Source organism: Fringilla coelebs (assembly GCF_963513975.1).
Source record: "Fringilla coelebs genome assembly, chromosome: 18".
Classification (NCBI taxonomy): Eukaryota; Metazoa; Chordata; class Aves; order Passeriformes; family Fringillidae; genus Fringilla; species Fringilla coelebs.
The window spans coordinates 3,056,944-3,078,927 of NC_140044.1; the positions used below are offsets into that span (position 1 = coordinate 3,056,944).

Consider the following 21,984-nt stretch of genomic DNA (forward strand, 5'->3'; position numbering starts at 1 on the left):
AAGCACAAGATTCCTCTCAGTGTTCAGTCTCTGTCTACTGCATTTAATACATTAAACTCATACCTCAAGAGAACAGTCAGACTTGTTTAGTTACTGGGTTGGGGAATGAACAGTCACCTCCCTGTTTTGACCATAGGACATTTCAAAAGCAATAAAAGAGCGGGTCATGACAAAGAATGAGGGATAAAATAGATTCAGAAATACAAAAACCCAGAATGTTCTGAAAGCCATATTTTCTACTTGTTTGCATGCATGAGTAATTAATAACAAAACTTAGTTTCACAGAAATAAATCCCAGCACTGTATGAACCTATTCCAGTATGTGACAGCACTTCAGGGCTCAGATTGAGAGGCTGGTTAGACAAAATAGAGAGGGACAGCTTTGGGAAGCTTCCATTTCCTTTCCATCCACTACCACAGCAACACAGCTTCATAGTCTAACAGTTCTTGCAGCATCCTGGCTTTTTCCTTTGGGCTAAAAATGAATTGGCATTGAAGCCATTTGATTTTCAAACTTTTAAGATTTTTCATGGGAAAATAGCACCATCTGTAGGAAAAAAATGGACCAAAATTGATTAAAATGTGTGTCTATTTTCAAGCCATTAAGCAAAAGTTAGGACTTTCTAAGAATAAATACATTCTTTAACAAAATTGGACCACATTTTATCCTCAGAGGAAGCCAAATGGACTTTTGCTGGTCTTGTGAAGGAAGGACAATGCCATTCCCATCCCATGATAAGAAAAAAGGTGCTATGACAAAAAATTTTCTACTTTAATCCCCTCTAACACTGTTCAGAAGGACAACCATCAATAGCCTACAAACCCGAAGTTCTTTCCCAAATACCACCATGACAGCAAAGTCATATCAGGCTATTGTTAGAACTATTTTTTAGTCATTGACAGGGAAAAAGAATCAGCCTTTTCAGTAAAGTTCCCTGACTGTTGGCCAATTCTCTTTCTAACATATGCATCTTTTATCCTAAAGCACACATATGTACTAGAGAATTTGGCTGCCTGGTGTGAATGAGTAAAACATTCAACAAGAGAAGAAGCTCCATAAAGATATAACAGACTTCTAGTTGCACGTACTTATTTAATGAGAAGATGAACATTATCTCAATTGACATGACACTAATAGTGGTAGTAACCATTCTGTGAGCCATTTCCTCTCTAAAGAGAATCAAAAAGCTCCCATTTCTAAATACTCCCTAGAAAGAAAAATCATTTCTCTGGACTGAGTCCTACTTCTACCCTCACCTTGCTGGGAAACACTGTAAAATAATTTAAAAACTAAGTTTAAAATACAAGGAAAGTATACTGGCTTTGGAAACATTCATAGTTTATCTCACAGTGCTTGAAATGTTTATATAGACTGTACCTTATTTCCTAGCATGAATGTCATTGGATTCTTTGAAAGTCTTTAAGATGTATCATGACATTTGTTGCTTTTAAAGGTAGCATTTCAATTAGCCTAATGATGGTTTCCTAGGAGAACTGAAGATCCACTTAAAAACACTGCACAGATCAGAAAAGCAAACGTGTGCGTGTAGACATGCTTATGTCTGTCTTCATCAGATAGTCAGAACAGTGTTGTTACTTGCCTGTGGACCTTTCTCTTCTTAATTTAGCCTTCACATTTCACTCCAGTTTCTATAGTGACCTTTATTTCTTAGTGACAGTTGAACTATGCCTGAATGCAAAATTTAAGAGCCATCCTTGTCCACATTGCCTACGAAAATCCTCAGGGATCTTTCATAATAGCTGCACCACAGCTGCACAAACTGATAATTCTAGAGATATTCCACTTGGCATGGAACTGATAGTTGCATCAGATAATATTACTAATGCCACTTTATTTGTCCAGCCTTGAGGTGAGATGTGGAAGAGCAGAGTGTTAACAAAACCCCAACAGCAGCTTATTTCAGCAGTGCAGCTGTTCCACAGGGTAACAGAAAAGCGTGGCCCTGCTGAACCCAGCCCACCCAGGATGGGCAAAGGTCTCACAGGAACAAAGCACAGTTCTTTCCAGAACTACATCAATGTCTCCCTGCGAAGTCTCAGGAGCATTTAAAATCAATCTCTCACCACTGCTGGTTTTGAAGCTACAGAACAAGATGTGAGGAGTCAAAGAGAAACCTCTAAGTTCAGCTCCTCCCTAGAGCCAACTTTTCATAAGAAAAGTTTATATGATCAGTTGAGGAGGAGGCACTCAAAAAGCATCAGCAACTGCAAAATCAAGTCTTGAATGAACTGAAGAAAAGCTTCAAGACAGCACTGATGCCAGGTGGCATTAGCCTGCAGTGAGATCTGGGCATAAAAATAAGATACATGCTGTTCTCATCAATGTAGCACACCAAGCTTGTATTTAGTAAAAATCACAAATTTGTTTGAACAGCCCAGGAGAGATTAATCAAAGACTGATTTGTTGCAATCTGCCATTCCCTCACTTGTCTTACATATCTGGCTTTGAAGCTGGAGAGTGACTTGGAGTCTCTGAAGCTATTTTCCATTTTCTGACATAACACCACCAGCTGTTGCTGCCTTCTGGGATGAGACAGCCCAGGTAAATTCATCCATATGGAGAGAGCTGGCTAAAGGGAGCCTCCACTGCAGTTACACACTCATTCAAGTGCACACAGACACATTCTGCAGGGTATTCGACTCCAGGCTAAATTTCATTTAAGCTCTTTCTGAATCTGAAAACCTTAAACAAAACAGTGAGATTTGTTTAAGGTCTTCCATGTATGCAGAAGTCATGATGCTTAAGAGGCCCAGGTTAAAATGTTTCAATTTCAAAATGTCTCCAAAATAAAACAACATTTGTTTACTTTACTCAATATGGTTTTAGGACCTGATTTGAATTTGTAAATTGAATTTGCTCCATTACCACAAAGCAAATTTCATAAAAGTAAAAAGTTTGTTCTTACTGTTTTCCTTTCTTCTCATGCTTACTATTTGCAGCACCCTGAGATCTCAACAAATTGTGCTTCATCAGAAAATTTCCACTTTGCAGAGCAGCTTTTCTGCCCCCATCAGGGAAAACTAATGTGAAAATGTGTTTTCCTCCATCTTCTTCCTGTGCAGAAAAGTTAGATTTGAGCCTCCACACCAAAATGTGATGAGTAGGAATGGAATAAATGGGTCAGGTTTCAAGAGATGTCTAGCTGCAGTGATATTTGAGGCTCAGGAATCTAACCTGGCAGACAAGCTGTCATGGGAAAAACGTAGAAGATCTCAGCATATTAAGTAAAAGTCTTACCACAACTCTTTCTGCAGCCTTCCCTTGCCTCACCTGCAGCTAACGAACATATATATAATAACCTCAGCAGTTTCACGAGCATAATTAAACCTCCAAATTATGTGACAAACCCAGAGTAAAAACACTTCTAAATTCTGCAGAGCTTTGTGCAGGTATGTGACATAAGCAAATTTCAAGGCCTTACAGATTTTTGCTGAGTCTGAAATTCATGCACGCAAGCCTTTTGTGCAGAATCAGATGAAAACTTCACTTCTCCACTTGCACTATATTCTGAGCGTGGGTCCACCAAAAGCTACAAATGATAGCAAAATTTGGGGGTGGGAAGTGATACAAAAGGAATGAATTTACATAACACGGGAACTGAAGGCAACATTTGCAAAGCTCAAATGCCAAACAGTCAGCATGTGCTGAGAAACACCAAATATTAATGACACTATGACAAAGCTCATACATTACAGCTCAGGAACAGGACTCCTACTGCTCATGTTTCGATTTGATTTTTAAAAAGTAAGAGCATGCACCACAGATGTTGGGAATTCTGCAGCTCTGATTTGACTTGGAAAGCCATGATACAAAGTGATAAGTGAATTCCCCAAGAGTGACTGTCCCGCAGAGACTTTTTCATCTTTCAAGACCTATCATACTTCATGGGATTACACTGTGTAATGTAGCAACGTGATGTGCCTGAATACAAATCACTGTCTTCCTGCTGAACTTGTAAAGAAATAAAAAACAGACCTTGCCTTCCTTTTTCTTTGGTACATATTCTGAAAGAAAATTTTAAGACAGTGTCTGAAGTCAAAGGAGTGACAAAACTTCTCTGCCAGCATCCAAATCACCAAGGATACAAATGTTTCATTCGTCTCTCTGTTCAAACAAGGTGGGCTGTTTTCATTTATTAATGCCAGCATAGATCTCTTTCTCTGCAACACTCTCACATGGCTCATCAGATGCATGCTCTACTTCAAAAACTCACTTCTGATGTTTAATACTGATGTCTCTGCAGACAGCTCTCATTGCATCAATTAGGAAAGGAACAACAAAGCATCTCTCAAATTACAGTTTAAGGAGTCTTAAAGTATATTAAAGGTAGTCTTGTGTAATGAGCCAGTGTAAATGTAAACTGAGTCCCTGGAATAGCAGAAAACAGCAGACCAAAAGGAGGGGGCATAGAACTGGAGACAATTACAGGAATTAGCAGCATGGTCCCATGCCAGCATGCCCAGGGGAAGCAGAGTTGGAAGGCTGTTCAATCAACGTGCTCTCACCACTACAACCTCCAGTACTTCCAGCTGCACAAAAAAAGAGCTCAGCCATCTCTGAAAACTGAATGCCATCTTACCTCAGATCTGTCACTCTTGAATACGTAACTCATGATTTATATCTTGCTCTTGATTACCATCTTCTTGACAGCAGTGGACAACTCCCTGCTCTTCTATAAAAAAAAACCAAAACAAAAACTGAAAAACAACAATGTTTCAGCTGAATAAACCTTCCTACAACTTCTATAGTTGCAGATGAGAGGACAAGCTTGAGTCCAGATAATCTTTCAAACTAAAAATATTAACAAAACTTCAATATATCATATTCTCCCTTCAGTCCACAATACCCTTGCAAGCAATCACTCACTCCCTATAGGATTACACCAAGCAACTCTATATGAATATGAAGCCAAACCTCTAATCTCTGCTCTCCTTCCAAGCCTCTCTTTGAAAGGTCATCAGCCCAAAATTTATTATATGGCTTCATCCCAGCCTCTTATGAGAGCTTAATCGCTTAACTGAGCTGCTTGGCTTTTCCCTCTCTACTCAGTTTTCCTGTTTCAAACAAGGACAAGAAAATAACTTGATTTATGCCTGCAAAAAGTCACCCAAGAGGCTTCTTATTGTCATTATAGGGATAAGCAACCAATGTAGGGTCTAGATGTAACTGGACTGCAGTTCCTGACTGCTTCACAAGAAAATACAGCAAAGACTACCTTTTTAAAAAGCAATGTACAGTCAAACTGACTTTATTTGCTCTGGCCCAGTTTCTAAAGGCCACAACCAGCCTTTAGGAATACCAGAAATTATGCCAGTGATTTATTTTACACAGTGGGAACAGGATTAAAGGCATTCAAACAAAATTACAAAAACAACTGCCACAGAGAAAGTCTTTAAATTCTGATTTTTTACACCAACCATTGCTTTAAAAAACCACCACTCTTCACCATCTGATGCCACATAGAACATTAAGATTCTGTTACTATTACTGTGCTGAAGTATTTTCTTCCAAGGAAAAAGATACAGGTTACAGGGACAATTTTTGGAAAAACCCCAAATCAGGAGGAGCAAAACATGCCACTTTCATGATCATCTATGATATTTTTCCAGCCCTATGACCTTCATTAAAAAATTTCCTACCCAGCCAAGTGATTAAAATGATGAAAGGTCATTTAGCACTTTCTAGTCCTTAAAGGCATTCAGTCACACTTTGTGCTGCAGAGAGTGTTTGTCTTCTCTTAGTGTTTACCACCATGGAGATGGCGACCAGCAGTGTCATGATGGAAGAGCTGTTCATTTCTCTTACATCAGTTACACTTTAGAACTAAAAGCTTCTATTGGCTGACCCTCTTTTGCTACATGATCACAGTGAAAGAGAAATCTTAACCAAAGGACTCAGGAAAGACTTTGTGGATTGGGTCAGTCTGGCACTCCTATCTTCCACTTGGCATCATGTCTGAGCTGCCTTAGGGCATTTCCAGTCACAATACCTGTGCTTTGATATATTTTTTACAAATATTGATGCAAAACAAAGTTTATCTTATATTGGTGTTGTCAAAGTTATTCCCAACAATAGTGTATTACTATAACTACCATTCTATTTCAAATAAAACCTCATTTCTTATCACAAAAAAAAAAAATCACAAGTGTTTTCCATAACACCTGGTTCACTCTGCCAAATTGGACAGCAAAAATATAAATAAATAATCTTAGAACCAGAGTAAACTGCTGAGTTTACCTGGCTGCTGGAATATGGAACTGCCAACATTGTGACGGCTGGAAGGTTTGTTATTGATAATTACTATTATACATTAACACCCAAATGTCCCCTCTGTCCCCTCACAATTCCTCAAGTCTTAGATTTTACAAAACAGAGATCAACCCAGAATTCCTCTCCTGAACACCTAAGAAGGTATCAGGTAAATGACAGAAGTGAGGAAATATTGCTATACCCTCTCTCTAGAACGGAAATGAAACCTTAAATAATTTAACCAGAATAACACAGCAATTATTCTAACCTCCAAGGAGATCTCAGCTTCCCTGAGGTTGATCCACTGGATCCAGACCCATAATCTAGGTGCAAGACAACTTTTCCACTCAAAACACAAATCAGTCATTATTTCCAGGTAAACTTAGATGGCAAACAGAGCACTCTTCTCTCTGGACATGTCCTTCCCAGATTACAAAGAAGAACTGCCGTTTTAGACACTAAATGAAACCTAATTCTATCATGAATTTGAAACTGGGGACAGGAAGAAAATTGATCTAGAACACTTTTTTCCTTGATCTTTCCTCTTTTAGGAATTTTACTACTTTTCATATTTTAATTGTTGACTCACAGATTGCTTTAAAGCTTATGCAACTTTTTTTTTTAAAATCCTGTCACTGTAGACTATGTGGGGCATAAACTTATTCACTTTAAACTTGGCTTGGTCAAGCCATCATTCTAATTGGTTTGTGGAAAAAAAAAAAGAGGTTTATAAGATCATGGAAGCTGGTAGTTACATGTGCATACTGACTAACCTTTTCTTTTTCCACACAAATTGTTCTATTCCTTGGGGAAAAAAAATTATTCAACAGATTACTGGGAAAAAAAAATTCTAAATCCATGCTTGAGTACAAACAGTTTCCTAACAACAACCGCCACCAACATATGTGCTCGTACTCTGATACAAAATTGTGATCTCCCAAAAGTTTCTTAAAATTGGCAACACTGCCTCTCCTTATCCAGGACACACTTATCAATTCCAAATCAGATAACTTAGGGCTCAGAGGCAGCACCTGTGTTCTAAGCAGTTTTAAATTTCATCTTTCTTAGACCAGACACTAAATTTATATGACCTATACTCAGCTTGCATGATGTGTTCGATGCTTTTATATAAGAACATTCTTCAATAATGGAGAAATTCTTTTCTCTAAAAGATGGAATTCATCTCAGTTACACAGTAAAAAGCTACAGTTGAATGAATAAAGTACCCTACCTATCAGTGTCCAAAATAAAATAAGGAATTAAAAGCTAATAAAACCTCCTGAACTGGCAACAGCCTTGCAATTTGGTATTTGTTGGAGAGGCAAAATGTACCTGACATTCCAAAGATTCCTAAAATTATCACCCATGATTAACAGGGCTGTGATAAGCGCACCCAAGGAAGAAAGTCAGTAGGATACAAACAGCACCATGTTCAATCATAACAGGGTTCAATGTGTTGAGAGAAGGTTTGGGCTTGAAATGAAGGCTCATAGTGGATGTATTCTCACATATAGCAAAGTATGTACAAAAAAACTCTGGAATCATCCAGTTTCTTAACTGACATGAATCCTGAAGAATGTAAGTCATTTCCATTGCTGCATTTCAAGGCAATTTCCTTTAACACAGACTTTACCTTATAGTTTTCTAGAAGACCATCTTAAAATAAAATGCAGAATTTTAAAGAGAAAAATAGCTACCAGAAAATTTGAAAGGAAGGAAAGAACTCACACAGAGTAGGGAATTTTTATGTTTTCAGATATTTCCATCCTTTTCTATTTGTTGGCTGATTTGAGCTGCAACATTAAACACTTCGGCAGAAGAGAACAGAGAAAACAGCACCTCTCTCACTATTGCTGCCAACCTATGGACCTCACCTCACAAGCCTGAAGAATCTCACCCAGATGAAGTTCTGTCACCATAACCAGTGACAAAGAAGCCACATCACTCTCACAAATTAAATTTGGCTGGAAGAGTAGCAAAGAACAGAGTGCCAAGCATATTTTTGTTTTGCTAAATGAAAGGACGTTCTATCATTTCAGCTAGAACCCATATGTCACTCATACCAAGGGATATCAGTAACACATTTCCTTCTGAAGAAAGAACACAATGAACCAATTAATCAAACCTTAAAATGAGGATGAAAATTATTACAGCCATTTGTTAAAATACAAAAGGGCATTAAGAAAATAAACAGCAATATCTGCTATGGTTAATGCAGTGATATTTTCAGTATCCCATGCTTGCAGAAAGCATGTCCTTTCTGGGACTTGAGTGCTTCTGAATGCAAGAGTTTCTTAGCACTCTTTCTGATTCACTAAAAATCAAGCGATAAATTTTGTTTCTACCTAACATGAATCAGGGATAAGACTATTGAAATAAATGTGTCTGATCTGCACTGACTCACGTCTTTTTCTAGAACTTTGTGAGGGCATTTTGAAACCCTCCTACTTATGTACTTAGATGACAGGCAGCAGAAGCAGTTTTGAGCCCACCTAACTACAACCTGAAGCTATGAATTTATTTGAAGCTGGCAGCCTAAACTGTCATCAGGTGAAAGAGGCACCTCCAAGGGGTTGTGAATCCTATGATGGTTGATAGCCCAGAGCAAGTGTCTCATTATTAGACACATAAAACAGGCAATGTAAGCTATACAAAATGCCCAGAAATGGAGAAGCAGCCTCTATTAATAAGTTTACCTAATGTGTTTCACTAATTTAAGAGTCTCAAAGAGGTCCATGACATCAAGCCTGGAGTACTACAGAGATGGAAGGAGATTAAAGAGAGAAGAAAACACAGCTGTAGAACCACAGCTCCACCTCCTTCCTCATTTCACCAGAAAATGCAGGTGGGGCATCTGTGAGAACTTTCAATAGATTTTCCTGAAAACCCATAATGTGATAACACTGGCCCAGCAAATTTCACAGACAGAGATACCATCCCTCATTTGAGCAGCAAGTAAATCGTAGTGTGTGATGTCTGGAATCAACAATAGATACACAGATAGGTGAAGCACATCACTGCAGTCATTTCTGATGTACAGCTCTAACATTAGACTTTTTCCTCCAGCAAAAAAATAAAACTGAAACATTTACAAAATTTTTTCTGCCCTTTTCACTGTAATTTAAAATTTTTTCAATGACAGACTGAAAAGCTGTGCTGATTTCATTAACAATTAAATATGTTCCTCTTGAAATCTTTTTTCTCAGCAGTAGTAAAGTAAAACTGAAGTGAACCACAAAGCATGGTGCTGTTCAAGCAAGTCCTGGACAGTTCACAGCCCAGAGCAGATAATTTCATTTTATTACAACACTTTTGTTGACAAACAGAATGAGAATGAATAACCCTTCCACAAGCAAGAGCACTTATACCTAGTGTTAGTGCCAGCAGCTGGGCAGCTCACAGGAGTACTGGCCTGCCTCTTGGACAAGACCTTCCTCAGAAGGAAGACTTTCTCACAGAGACACCATTTAGTTCACTCCTGGGAACTGGTAAGGCATTTCAGACTCTCTGAATGGGTCAGGCTAGAAAGGACCACACTGGGTCATCTGGTCCTGCTTCTGCACTGTTGTCCTCAGAGCTCAGGGCAAATAACCAAGAGACTTCAAGATTTTAGCATAGAAACCATTGGTTTCAGGAGAAAATCCAGGTGAGTGCTAAGGATTCCAGTCCAAAAGAAATTCAAATTAAAGCCCTCATTCCAAACAGTTAAGCATCTGCATTTCCTGCTTGAATGAACAGTACAAGTGACTAAATGAGATTGCTAAATCTAAAGTTATACATGAGCAGAACCTTTGCAAGAACTAACCCCCAACAAACTAAAATTATCAAATTGGAAAAGCAACACTCAACTTCAATTACACAGGACAAAGCACTGGTGGATATTGGTCTCCTTATTTAAATGGTGTTTATTTAAAACCATTAATTAATAGAACCCTGAGATCACACATAATGTTGCCTGGGTAGAATTTCTGTTTCCATGCCATATACACATGAGATTCAAAGTGAAAGGCTTAAAAGCTTAATGCAGTAAAGACAGAAAATATGAAACTTTTCAAATGCTCATTTCTCTGGCCTTTTGCTCACCCCAGTCTCCTATCACTTTTTTTTTCCTTAAAAGACATTATGTGTTAGGAGAGCAAAGCAGCCTGGGGAGGTGATATTTTACCATTGTCTGTGCCATTAATGCAGTTAAAAAATCCTCAGACTGGAAAAATCAGACAGATGCATCTTCCAGGTTCACATGTGCCAACTCCATCTGTTAAATCATTAAAACACAGGCTTGGCAGATTCTGGAGAAAAACACATTTGTTTTCACTATAAAGAGGAAGAGTAAACTTTCTTTCTGTTCTTACCACTCCCCCCTCCCCCATAATTACTTTAATGTGAAAGCCTGCATGAGTGGGTACTATTTAAGATGCCACTGAAAGAGGTTTTGATTGAATTGGGATGTGTATGTGTTAAATTATATGTCATAATCCAGGTTAGTCAAAGCACTATTAAACCAAGGTCTATAGATACATTAAGGTGCTTAATCATTTACCATTTACTGTGTATATCATGTTACACCACCTATTTAAACACTGGTTTTCCTTACAGCAATGAAGCTTTCAGTTTAGTTTTAAAGGTGCAGTTTACATAAGCAGCAGCAAATCAAAGAAATTAATAACAATAAACCTTTTTTCCAAATCTATATTGAAAAAAATATTTTCTACTTTCAGGATAAAGAAAAGCAACAAGAGCCTAACCTAAATTTAATACTAACAGCCTATATTTTTCCAATATCAATACTACTGATACTGGGAAAACAGATTTATGCAGTTCCCTACTACAGCACTGCACAACCATTTTCACTATGGCAACATTACCTATAGTGCATACATCAAAATACTGAGCATTTTGAGTGCAACTAAGTATAAAATAGGATGAACCTAGACACGAGTATGACAGTGTGAATAATTTAAGCCTCAAGACCTCACATAGCTGCTATTAAAACAACAGATTGCTGCTGAATGCATTTCTTTCTCTTCGTATTCTACAACAGAAAGGAATTTCATTCTCCAGGCTTGTTACTTTAAGTAAAAGGTATCCTATTTAAAGCAAATGTTTGGAATTTTTGTCTTTCTTGTGTTTGCTTACAGTTTTGCAGCTATTTTCAACCATCATCTAAAGAGAGATTTTCTCTGTACTGTTCTTAATAGCAGAGTACAGAAACTAGAAGCTATTGGAGCTACCTTTGCAAAATAAATATATTTTCATAAAGGATATTCCATTGCAGTACCCTGGAGTTTCACCGAGTCATCATCCCTGCCATTCTGTGCAGCAGGGCTCATAAAATAGACTGGAAACCGAGATCCCACTTTGTGTTATGTAACTGCAACTTTTCCTTCTGTCAAAGTACCTACTAAGGGGCTGTATAAGTTGCTTCTTTCCCAAGAAGAGGTTGAAACATTTCTTCGACTGGAACTGGAAACAAACATTTCTTTGACTGGAAATTCTCCTGCTTTCCGTCATGGGTGGACTGCACCCTCATGTTTCACCCTCCTCCTCTTCCAAACAACTTCCGAAAAACCTGGCTGGACTTATTCCAACCAGCTCTCTCTGCACAGAACTGATGGTGCACTCTGTACTCCACTCCCAACTATGATTCTTTTACTTATGCAGTCCTAGAAGTGCTCTTAGAACCTGGGAAAATTGCAGAACTATTGCTTTGAGTCATCCAACACTTTCCCAAATGTGCTCTTTCACGTTACCTATGCACCACTCCCATATGGCTGGGGTCTCTCCAGGGAACTGGCTACAGCTTCTCCACTGGAGATCAACTTCAGTTCACATTTAGTGCAATAGAAAATTTTTCCTCCACTATTGAGCAACATAAAATTTACAATCTTATCATTTTTATAGTACCAGCATAATTTCAGAGCTGTTCTCAGGCAAGACCAAGCAAGCAGAGTACAACATGAGTGCACCAAAGAGAAAAAAGAAAACACAGGCATATCACAGAACACAAAACAGAATGGGTACTTAAAGTGCTTTCCAACAAAAAACTGTTATTCCAAGTATGTACTTTCTTTCTAGCAAGTATTTTAATTTATATGCTCAGAGAATGCAGAGGAAAATGTATCCAAAAGAGACAATAACTTCATCATGTGATGGCTACAAATAGAGAAATTTAAACTTATAACAAATACACTCTTAAATTAGAATACAATTAGATGCTGATATCCCTCCACTGCCTGCAATCACCCTCAAGGGAAGCAAAATTGCATGAGACTAACAGAACATTCACTTGTTTTAAAATTTACAAGAGAGTCAAGAAAGTTCCATGTGCATTTTACCTCAGAAACAATGTGCTACTTATTCTTCCTAGCAATGAGTTTTTACATAGCATTCTGAGATCAAAATGTAATTTTCAACAATAACATATTTTCTGACATTCTCTAAGGAAAAATTGCTGGTTTCTTCCCTCTAAAAGGATTTCGATGGAATAACATCTGTGTTGAGATTATTGTGAATATGTTAAACTGACAGCGAGTCTCTAAGGGGCACTGCTCATTAATGTTCTGTGCATAAAATTAAAACTTGAAATATATTTTCCAATCCTTTTTCAATCATTTAAGCAATTCTCATGCAAAGAAACTATTGTGCAGCAATAATATATTTGCAGAGTAGGCTATGAAAGCTATTAAAATGTCCCAGACCCCCTGCCTTTCAGGCAACAGGAAAAACGGAGACGCTTTCTGATTTCAAACATGAGCTGTATTGAAACAAAAAAAATACTTTCAAAGACCATGAAGAGTTTGATTTCAGTTTATACAATGCAACAAAATTTAAAATTGTGTCTTTCTCCTTCATCTTTAATTCATATGGTGCTTAGGTAGTTCTCATACCAGCAGGAGAGTTTTGTTAAGTGTTGCTCATTGGCATTTATAAGAAATTTCTCCAGTGGCTACAAGTGGTGGCCATATTCTTTGAAACTGCAGCAGGGCAGCATTCTGCAAACTCCCTGCAACTGCATCTGGGGCACTGTGCTCTGAGACAATGCCTGGGACTCAGGGATTTTAATGCAAACACCTTCTCCAGTTTGAAAGTGACAAAGGTCTCCATATCCATAGAACAAATAATTTTATTTGGAGGGCATGTATACTTCTTCCATCCAGTACAACAGAAATATAAGTGTATCCATGAGGTTTACTATAAAGCAGTCTCTCATGCAAATCTTTAGTTTGAATAAAAAAGGAATGAATCTGCTCAAAATCAAATAAAATTCAAGGAATTATTGAATTTTTCAAGCACAGAAATCTCCATAAAGCTGTAGCTGTAAGTGCCATTTTATGGATAAAAAAAAGGAACATATTATCATTGGGAAAACAAACATGCCCTCACTGTTTCAAAAGCCACTAGATGATTAGAGCCACAATAAGATGAGAGTTCTAAATTTTGCCACAACATATAATGATTCTAACCGGGCTGTCGGATTACTTTCATAAATGGAAATTCAGGAACTCCAATTAACATGTTCTTGATGTGATAGACTTTAGCAGGGCTTTTTTAAATGAAACCAGTCTGTGTCAATGGGACTTCATTACTTAAATCACAGTAATCATAACAAGGCAGTCTCAGGCTGCCTACATCTGAAATATTATGTAAAAACATTACAAAAAGACACTGAAGTTATGCTCAAATATTCCTCTTTTAGACTTCCACACCTGACATTGCAAACTGTGGAGCAGCAAACACTGCCAGTACTAACTAAAAATTTTTGGTAACAATTTTTAATGCAAAAGCCTAAGCACAGATACACATGGATCTATAAATGGATATATAAACACCTCAGCAGCGAGCATCACTTTCAGAGGTTCTGACATTGCTGAGGTGGAGGGGAAGACACCAGATTAGAGCAGCTGAAAGAAAATAACAAAGCTGCTCTCCAAATTTTAGATGTGAAGATGGCACTTCTGGGTGTGAGGTGCAGGCCTTGAGAAACACAGAGAACACAGACCAGTGCACCCCACTGCAGGTTTCCTCAGGGATATCTTCATTCCCCCTCGGTTCCTCAGGGATATCCTCATTCCCCCTCGGTTTCCTCAGGGATATCTTCATTCCCCCTCAGTTTCCTCAGGGATATCCTCATTCCCCCTCGGTTTCCTCAGGGATATCTTCATTCCCCCTCGGTTTCCTCAGGGATATCCTCATTCCCCCTCGGTTTCCTCAGGGATATCCTCATTCCCCCTCGGTTTCCTCAGGGATATCCTCATTCCCCCTCGGTTTCCTCAGGGATATCCTCATTCCCCCTCCCTCAGTGCTGTTATGTGCCATCAGAGGAGGGCTTTTGTTGCCCTTTTCCATCCCAACCAGAGCCAAAGCACCACGGGAATGTTTGGGACTCACAGCTCACACCCTGAACTTGAACATGACAATGTTCTGTTTCCACAGTGTCACCATGAGAAGTTTCATCTCTCATTTCTTCTTGACAAACGCTGGTGCACTTTAAGCCCTGACACAGTAAACCACGGATTTGATTGTTTCATTAACAAATTATCTTTTTCAAGGAAAGCATCAAAGCAATAAGAAAACTCCTGAGATAAATGTGACAAAGCAGCAGGAGTTAATTAAGTAGGACAATGAGTAAGCATTTATGGGTGTGATAGGAGACCCAGCTGATTTAATTGCGAGCCTAATTATCAATTAGAGAATCAAGAAATGGCGTGTAAGTGAAATATTCCATTTGTTGATACTTTAATGATTTTCAGAGACTCAGAAGAGCAGTATTTAATTGCTATTTTAGAACTACAGAAGGCATTTTTATTCTCCTCTTACTCAGACAGACATTCTTAGTACTTCTAAAATAACTAAGAAATGTATATAGTCTTCTTGTGCTCAAATATTTAAGTGCTTTAGGTACTTCAGATTCTTTTTAAGTCTAACAATTAAATATTCAAACACACTGCCTCTAAACCACTCAGCTGAAGTCAAAACCTTTCTGCATTTATTTTCTAATAAGGATAATAAGTGTTTAGTAGTGTGAGAGTCCCATTAACTATTTCCAGCGTGTTTACACAAGTCAATTTCAAGACAACATGAAAGAAGTTGGGAAACAATTTAAACTCAGGAAGTCAAAGAGCCACCTAGCTCCACTCATTGTTGAAATATTTTAGCCAGAAAATGCAAGAAAATAAAATTACTAAAAGAATTCACATATTGGAACACAATGAGCCCTTTACAAGCTGTAAATATATTCTGGGCTGTCACAGAGAAGTCATAAAGTATGTTGAGATCTTTCTCAGAACTTCTGACATATGCATGGTAGGTTGTAAAGGACATTTATGAGATAAAAGAGACCCAACACTGTATCACAGGACTGGTGTTATTTCCCAATGAAATTATCAAAACACAATTTTGCTGTGTAGCAAGAGGAACCCAGAACAGGATAGCAGATTTAAAAGAAGCTTTCAACCACCTTACCCAAACATGTTTTCCTTTCATTTGAAGACACACAAAAAAATTATCAAGCACTTCCCCGGGCCTCCTGAGGGGCCTCAAGAAAGCAGGGAGGAGGGATTTTTTTACTTGTTTTTCCCCTGAGAAATGGCTGTGGTGCTACCTAAGATGTTCCAAAAGACAAGAGAAGGCAATCCTTCCCTTCAAACACTACATTTGCACTTCCCGATATTAATTTATTAGGCGTTATGACACGCCCCTCATTACCTTGGGTCCGCCCCTCCGCCATCTTGTGCCGCCCACACGAGTTCCCGCCCCTTTCCGCCCGCATGTCCCCGCCCACCGGGGCTCCCCCCGCCGCCATCTTGTGCCCGCCTGAGGGGCCTCGAGAAAGCAGCGAGTTGCAATTATTTTATTTCGCTTTTTCCCCCTGAGACATGGCTGAGGTGCCACCGGAGAGCTCCCAAAGGACGAGAGAAGGGGATCCTTCCCCTCGGAAGGTGTGTGGGCGCCTCCCAACATTCCACCGAACGCGTTCCCGCCCCTCCCGCCATCTTGTGCCCGCCCACACGAGTTCCCGCCCCTCCCTCCGCCGTTGCCCCGCAACGCCCGAGCGGCCGCGGCGGGGCTGAGGCGGCGCGGCCCCGGCCCGATGGAGCCCACCAACTTCATAGCGAAGGACAACAACTGGTAACAGCCCGCCTGGCCCCGGCAGTACCGCTGCTCTGCTGCTGCTGCCGTCCAGCTTCCCCTGCTGGCCCGCAGCTCCGCGCTGAAAGAGTTCTGCTGTGTTCAGAGAGCGTGTGCGCTGGGTGAAGCGTGCCTTGGTATCGTTTGGGTTTCGAGGTGGCTCCGGTGCACCCCTCCTGCCCCGCCGGCTGTGGGGTCGGGGCATCTCGTCAGCCAACACTGTAAATGAAAGTATATTTGAAAGCATCATTGGTGCTTACTTTTCAGCCTCCTGCGCTTAACACGATTTAAAAGCGTTTACATGTGTAAAAACAGTGCTTACATGCAATGTTCACTGTTTCACATGCAGGGTTTCAAACCTCTGGACAGTATTTTCCCATTAGCTCCGAGTCAGATAACGATAATTTGTTTATACACGTCTTGCTTTGAGATGGAAGTTTAAAGATTCCTGTGCTTTGTGACATCAGTGGTTCGGGTTGGCGTGTTGGGTTTTTTTTTTAATTAAAGTTTTCAAAGTAATCTTAAATATTTTGTGTTGGTTTCAGGAAAAACCATATCGAAACCGAAAAAGAGGCTGCAAAAAGATGGGCTGAGAAATGGGGATTTTTGAAAACACCTCTTGAAGAGGTAAAATTGAATGGCATGTAATATGGCTTATAATACAGGCAACATATGAAATCTACTTGAGCACAAATTTATCTGGACATAAAATTATGAGAGCACAGAAGACCAGAAGTGTACTGAGTATGCTTTACTACACTGACGTCCAAGCTAGCAACTGCACTACTTTTGAAATGATCCAAATACTACATTTTCTTCTGAATAAAATACATCAAGTGGTAATTTATGTGCTGTGCATATTCTGATACATTTCTCTTGAGAAGCATGACTCCTAATAGTGCTAACAAGTACTAGATGCACATTGACAGGAAAATATTTCCCCTTTGTCTCTCCATATGGTATTTTAAAAATCTAGGGGAAAAGGTTCCAGCTAATTAAATTGTCAGTGGGGGAATATACAACAAATGAAAATATTTGGAGTGATGTCTCTTCTCAGTGATGTTTAGATATTAGAATACAGTAGCACATGATGTTACATTTACAATCACAGTATTTCATTGCTAAAGAACAGGATTGATGCAGCCTCTGCATAGATATAAATGAAGTTTGCGTGTCTTCTGAAACAAAAAAAAAGTCCAGTAATTTCCAAAGCACTGAAGTAAATATTCCTGCTTGAGGTGGAAAGAACAGGAAGTTCATCTGCAACAATGAGGGGAATGGTGTGGATTTCACATATTATAGTATATTTCCAAAGATAAAGAGTCCAGTTTTTTAAATATGTTTTGATTTTAGTTGCTTGGACCTGAAAAGAAAGAAGCTGCAAAGCCCAAACTTCAGCTTCCAGATCACCTGCAGGTTCGACCTGTGACACCTGTGGAAAAATACACTAAGGTTAGAAAATTAGATTTTAAAATTGCAATACAGCAACATCTGTTTTAAGAAACCACACAAGCTCTGAAAAACAGTTGTCTTATAGAGGGAGGGTCTTTAACTAAAGGTCAAAGTAAACTGCATTTGCAAGCCCAACTATGCTTTAAAAGCATTTGTTTAAGACAAGGAATTGCCCTTTGGATATGGTTGTAATTTTTCTATCTTTATTTAAGAGTCTGCTCTTTGTCAGAGACAATACCACTGTCCTCTTCAGTACCACAAATTAATAAGAAGCCAGTTCTAATAAGCCAAGTCATAATTATTTTGTTTTACATGATTTATATGTATATTCAGGGTCTTAAAGCTGTCAAACAGCTGGAGAGTAGAATGTGACTGATGGTTTAATTTATAAATACAGTGTGTCAGGATCACCAGTGAATAGGGTGAGTCCACAGGCAGCTACAGGAGTGACATTGGGAGAGGAACTTAGGAAAGGGGAAGCAGAATATGCTAATGAAAAGGAAGGTTAGTCCACTTACAGAAGATTAGGGAAATAAAGGAGATTGGAAGTTCTTACTTGCTGAACTAGCTTTCTTTCAAAGGATTCCAAGGGTGGGGAGATAAGGCATGGAAGTAGTAAAAGCTTTTATTGAGATTAAATTAAAATAAAAATCAGGAGCTAGTGCTGAGTGTGGTAAAGCAATGAAATGGCATAATTTCTGCCATTACTGCTACTTGTTCTTCAGTTTTGTCCCAAACCTCCAATCTCAGTCCAGTTGCAGTTTCAGTCAAGTCCCAGCCCTGTGAGGGTGTTGGTGCATTAACAAATCCTGCAGGTTTCAGCTGCTCCCCAAGCATGCAGAGCCTGGAACAGAGTTTCCATTTCACCTCAGAACTGAGAGGAAGAGAAGGGTTGGCTGTGATTTAGGTCACCCTTTACATATTCAGAGTGAAGTTTCATACATCCTTTTCAGAACTGTCTTTCTGCACATTTACCTTGTGGTAACAGTCAAATCTGTTCTCTCTAGGTTAGACTAATAAAAGCTCCTGCATAGTCCCCTCCCCCAGACCGAAAGTGGGACATGATTTCCTTCATTATCCTGCTCAGTGGGTGGCACTTTTGGCCATAAAAATTATCTTTTCTGAGGAACTGCTCCACCTAAATATCATAAACATTTTCTAATCCTGGCCAAAGAACAAAGTGAAGCAACTCTGGCAAGAGAACTGAAACATTGTTCTCTTGCTGTGTATTTCTCTGCTAAGTCCCCAGATGCTGAAATGATAGAACGTGCCCAATTGAGATGATTCAGCCAAAGTAAGCACAGCAGTCACTGAACAGAGTCTGTTGGCTTTTGTTTTGTTTCCTTTTTAGCTAGATTAGTTGCAGATTAACTTGCTGCTCACCCATCTTTTAAAGTAGAAGGAAGGTAGAATGAATAAGTAGTTCTTGATGTAAAAGCCAGCTTGGTCAGTAATATCTTCAGCATTTGGATTTAAAGTTATTATTTCATAGCTGCATAGTTACCAAATATATTACAGCAAGGAGGAAACACTATTTATCCTGTTTACGGAAGTTAATTTGTTTTAAAGATGATGATGGTGATGATAATGATGATGATGATGATGATATTCTGCTTGAGCTTTTTCCATACATAATACTAATACTACTACTAATAATAATATTCTAATAATGTTAAGCAATTAAAGTCCTTAGTATTGAACCAAACTTGGAAAAAAAAATCCAACATGCACTACTAAACAATGACTTGATTGTTGGTTTAGAACACTACAGTACAAAAGGCAATGTTGCAGAAACTTCAACCAAAAACCTTTTCATCATTCAGTTTTGCATGTTACTTTGATTTTAGGTGCTTCCATCTCCTCCAGTACCTAAAACCACCCAGGGATTTATTGGCTGGAGATCAGGTGTTGCAGCACTGGCACTTGAACATTCTGAAATCCAAAGCTGCAAAGGAGCTCTCCGTAGAATGAAGTGACCGTGTGAGTCCTCTGAGTGACATTATGAAATAAAGAGGCACTAAGATCCATCTGCATTCCTAAGGAAATATCCTGGAGTGGACTGTTGGACTGTTGTGCATTTCTGTTCTTTGTGTAAAAATCCACAATCATTTTGGTAAAGTGTGAACATTTTCATTTTACTTCATGGAATCTATGGCATCCAGGCTGCTAACTCTGCTTCATTGCTTCTGCCTTTAACTTAGAATAACAATGAATAAACTGAGGTAAAGATCACAGAGCACATACTATTTTTATTCTCACTAATAAGATTATAATTTAAAAATATTCATTAAAAATTGGAATGACAATATAAATTTTTATAGTTGTTTCTCCATGAGAACCTCTACTCATAAAATACTCATAAAATATACTGGGTTTGTGTTGGGTGTGCTTTGCAGGTATTTTGTGCAGTTACACACATAAGTGAATAGTTCCTAGTACAGAAATAAAGTACACAAGGGCCACAGTGACCCAGAATAACTTTGAAAAATCAGTTTTGGTATCAAAACAAGGTTTTTCCATTCAGTATGCAAATGGGTTACAAAGGATTGCTTCAGTTTTGTGTATAGCAATATTTGCACCAACCAGGGAAGGATGCTCAGAGCCAGCAGGTGCTTGCTCTTGGAGCTACTGGTGTAGCTCCCTCAGTGCCCTGAGTTCACTCTTGCTCTTCATTGTGCACCTGAAGGTTTGCCAGGATTTCTGGAAACCCAGGAGGAGACTCATTGAGCTGCAGCAACTGTTTGCATGATATAATTCTAACTGACCAAGGTGCTTACACCAGAAGGTTGTTTAAGCAAAAAAGAGCCTCCAGGAAATCAACACAGGCACCTCCCTCTAACTCCTTATCACTTAGAGGGGAAAGGTTTTCCTCTTTAACCCTGCTGCAGGATCTCCTTTGTGTTCTGCAGCCATCAATATCTACTGCTTGAGTCAGCACTAAGTCCTTGGCGTTCACAGCAGTACGGCAGCAGCCAGTGTTTGTTCTTCCCTTCTTCCCAAGAAATGACTCACAGTGATCAACAACCCACCTTTTTTTTTTTTTTTTACATCCATTTCCAAAAGCCCACAAAATAATAATATTTTACTTTTTTTCATATTCTTTACAAATAATGGAGACGTGAGTCACATCCTTTGGAAAGATTACCCAAGAAGGAGAACACATAGCAGAAGTAACTTCAGACACTTTATTTAAAAACCAGAATAAAGAATAACTTGGAATCAGACTCTGGAAATTGTAGTTTAGCTACTAACCATAACCTGTGTACACTGTTTTTTGGACAACCAAGATAATTGTAAGAACAATATTTAAATTCAGTGTGCTTTCTTGTCGTTGCCAGGTTTGTGTGTCTTGCTTATTTTAATCATGTGGTATGTGGTTCTTCAGTTTATTTTAAGGTCATAAGATCTTATTCCTGTCTGATTTATATAAACAGGTATAATAATGATTGATATGTCATTTAGTAGCAATTAAATTACATTAATTCGGGCCAAGTAAAAGGGGAATTCCACTGGCTTTTAAAGAGTTATATTAAAGAATCAAAGCACCACATACCCATTGGATGTTTGTATGAAGTGAAATCCAAATCCAGATGAGCATGGTTTGATTTTGAAAACCAAAATAAATTCTTTGTCCAGCATGTACAGTTGGACATTCCTGACTCTTATTCCAGTGTCTGAATATTAACTCTGTCCTGACATTAAGGGTTTTGTATTGTACATTCTACCATTGACGGTACCTTTACTTCAGGAGATACTTTGATAGACACTAATTTGGGATGTGCAAAGAATATAATCTAAAATTTTAAGTCATTTCTTTATCATAAATCTGTCAGTTGTCCCATGTATTCAGGGTTTTGGTGTTATGTGAAACTACAAACCTGACTATTTTTTTCCCAACACTTCTGAAATTTTACATGAAAAAAATTTATAGAAGTTGCAGCTGACAAAGGACTGCCCAGTCATCTGCCCCAGTTATGAATCCTAAAGATCATTACAGAATTATTGTATCACCTTGTTATGTTTGAAACCTGGCCTTAAATTTGTGGAAATTAACCTATTTATTGGAACCAGCTTGGGTACATAAGTGCCACTGCACACTAAAATATCACATGTCTCCAAGGTCAGAACAATGT

General features: G+C 38.7%; 1 protein-coding gene across 1 annotated transcript; it reads left to right on the top strand.

The window, feature by feature from the left end:
* Positions 1-16,293: 16,293 nt before the first annotated feature.
* Positions 16,294-21,483, top strand: CIMIP1 (ciliary microtubule inner protein 1). Its single transcript, XM_084217866.1, has 4 exons — positions 16,294-16,399; positions 16,945-17,026; positions 17,753-17,851; positions 19,699-21,483. The coding sequence occupies exons 1-4, from the start codon at positions 16,362-16,364 to the stop codon at positions 19,825-19,827; spliced, it is 348 nt and encodes a 115-aa protein (XP_084073992.1). The 5' UTR covers positions 16,294-16,361; the 3' UTR covers positions 19,828-21,483.
* Positions 21,484-21,984: the final 501 nt, after the last annotated feature.

Coding starts and splice junctions, on each gene's coding strand:
- CIMIP1 (XM_084217866.1), top strand. CDS start 16,362: ATGGAGCCCACCAACTTCATAGCGAAGGACAACAACTG. Junction 16,400..16,944: donor ATAGCGAAGGACAACAACTG/GTAACAGCCCGC, acceptor TGTTGGTTTCAG/GAAAAACCATATCGAAACCG. Junction 17,027..17,752: donor TGAAAACACCTCTTGAAGAG/GTAAAATTGAAT, acceptor TTTTGATTTTAG/TTGCTTGGACCTGAAAAGAA.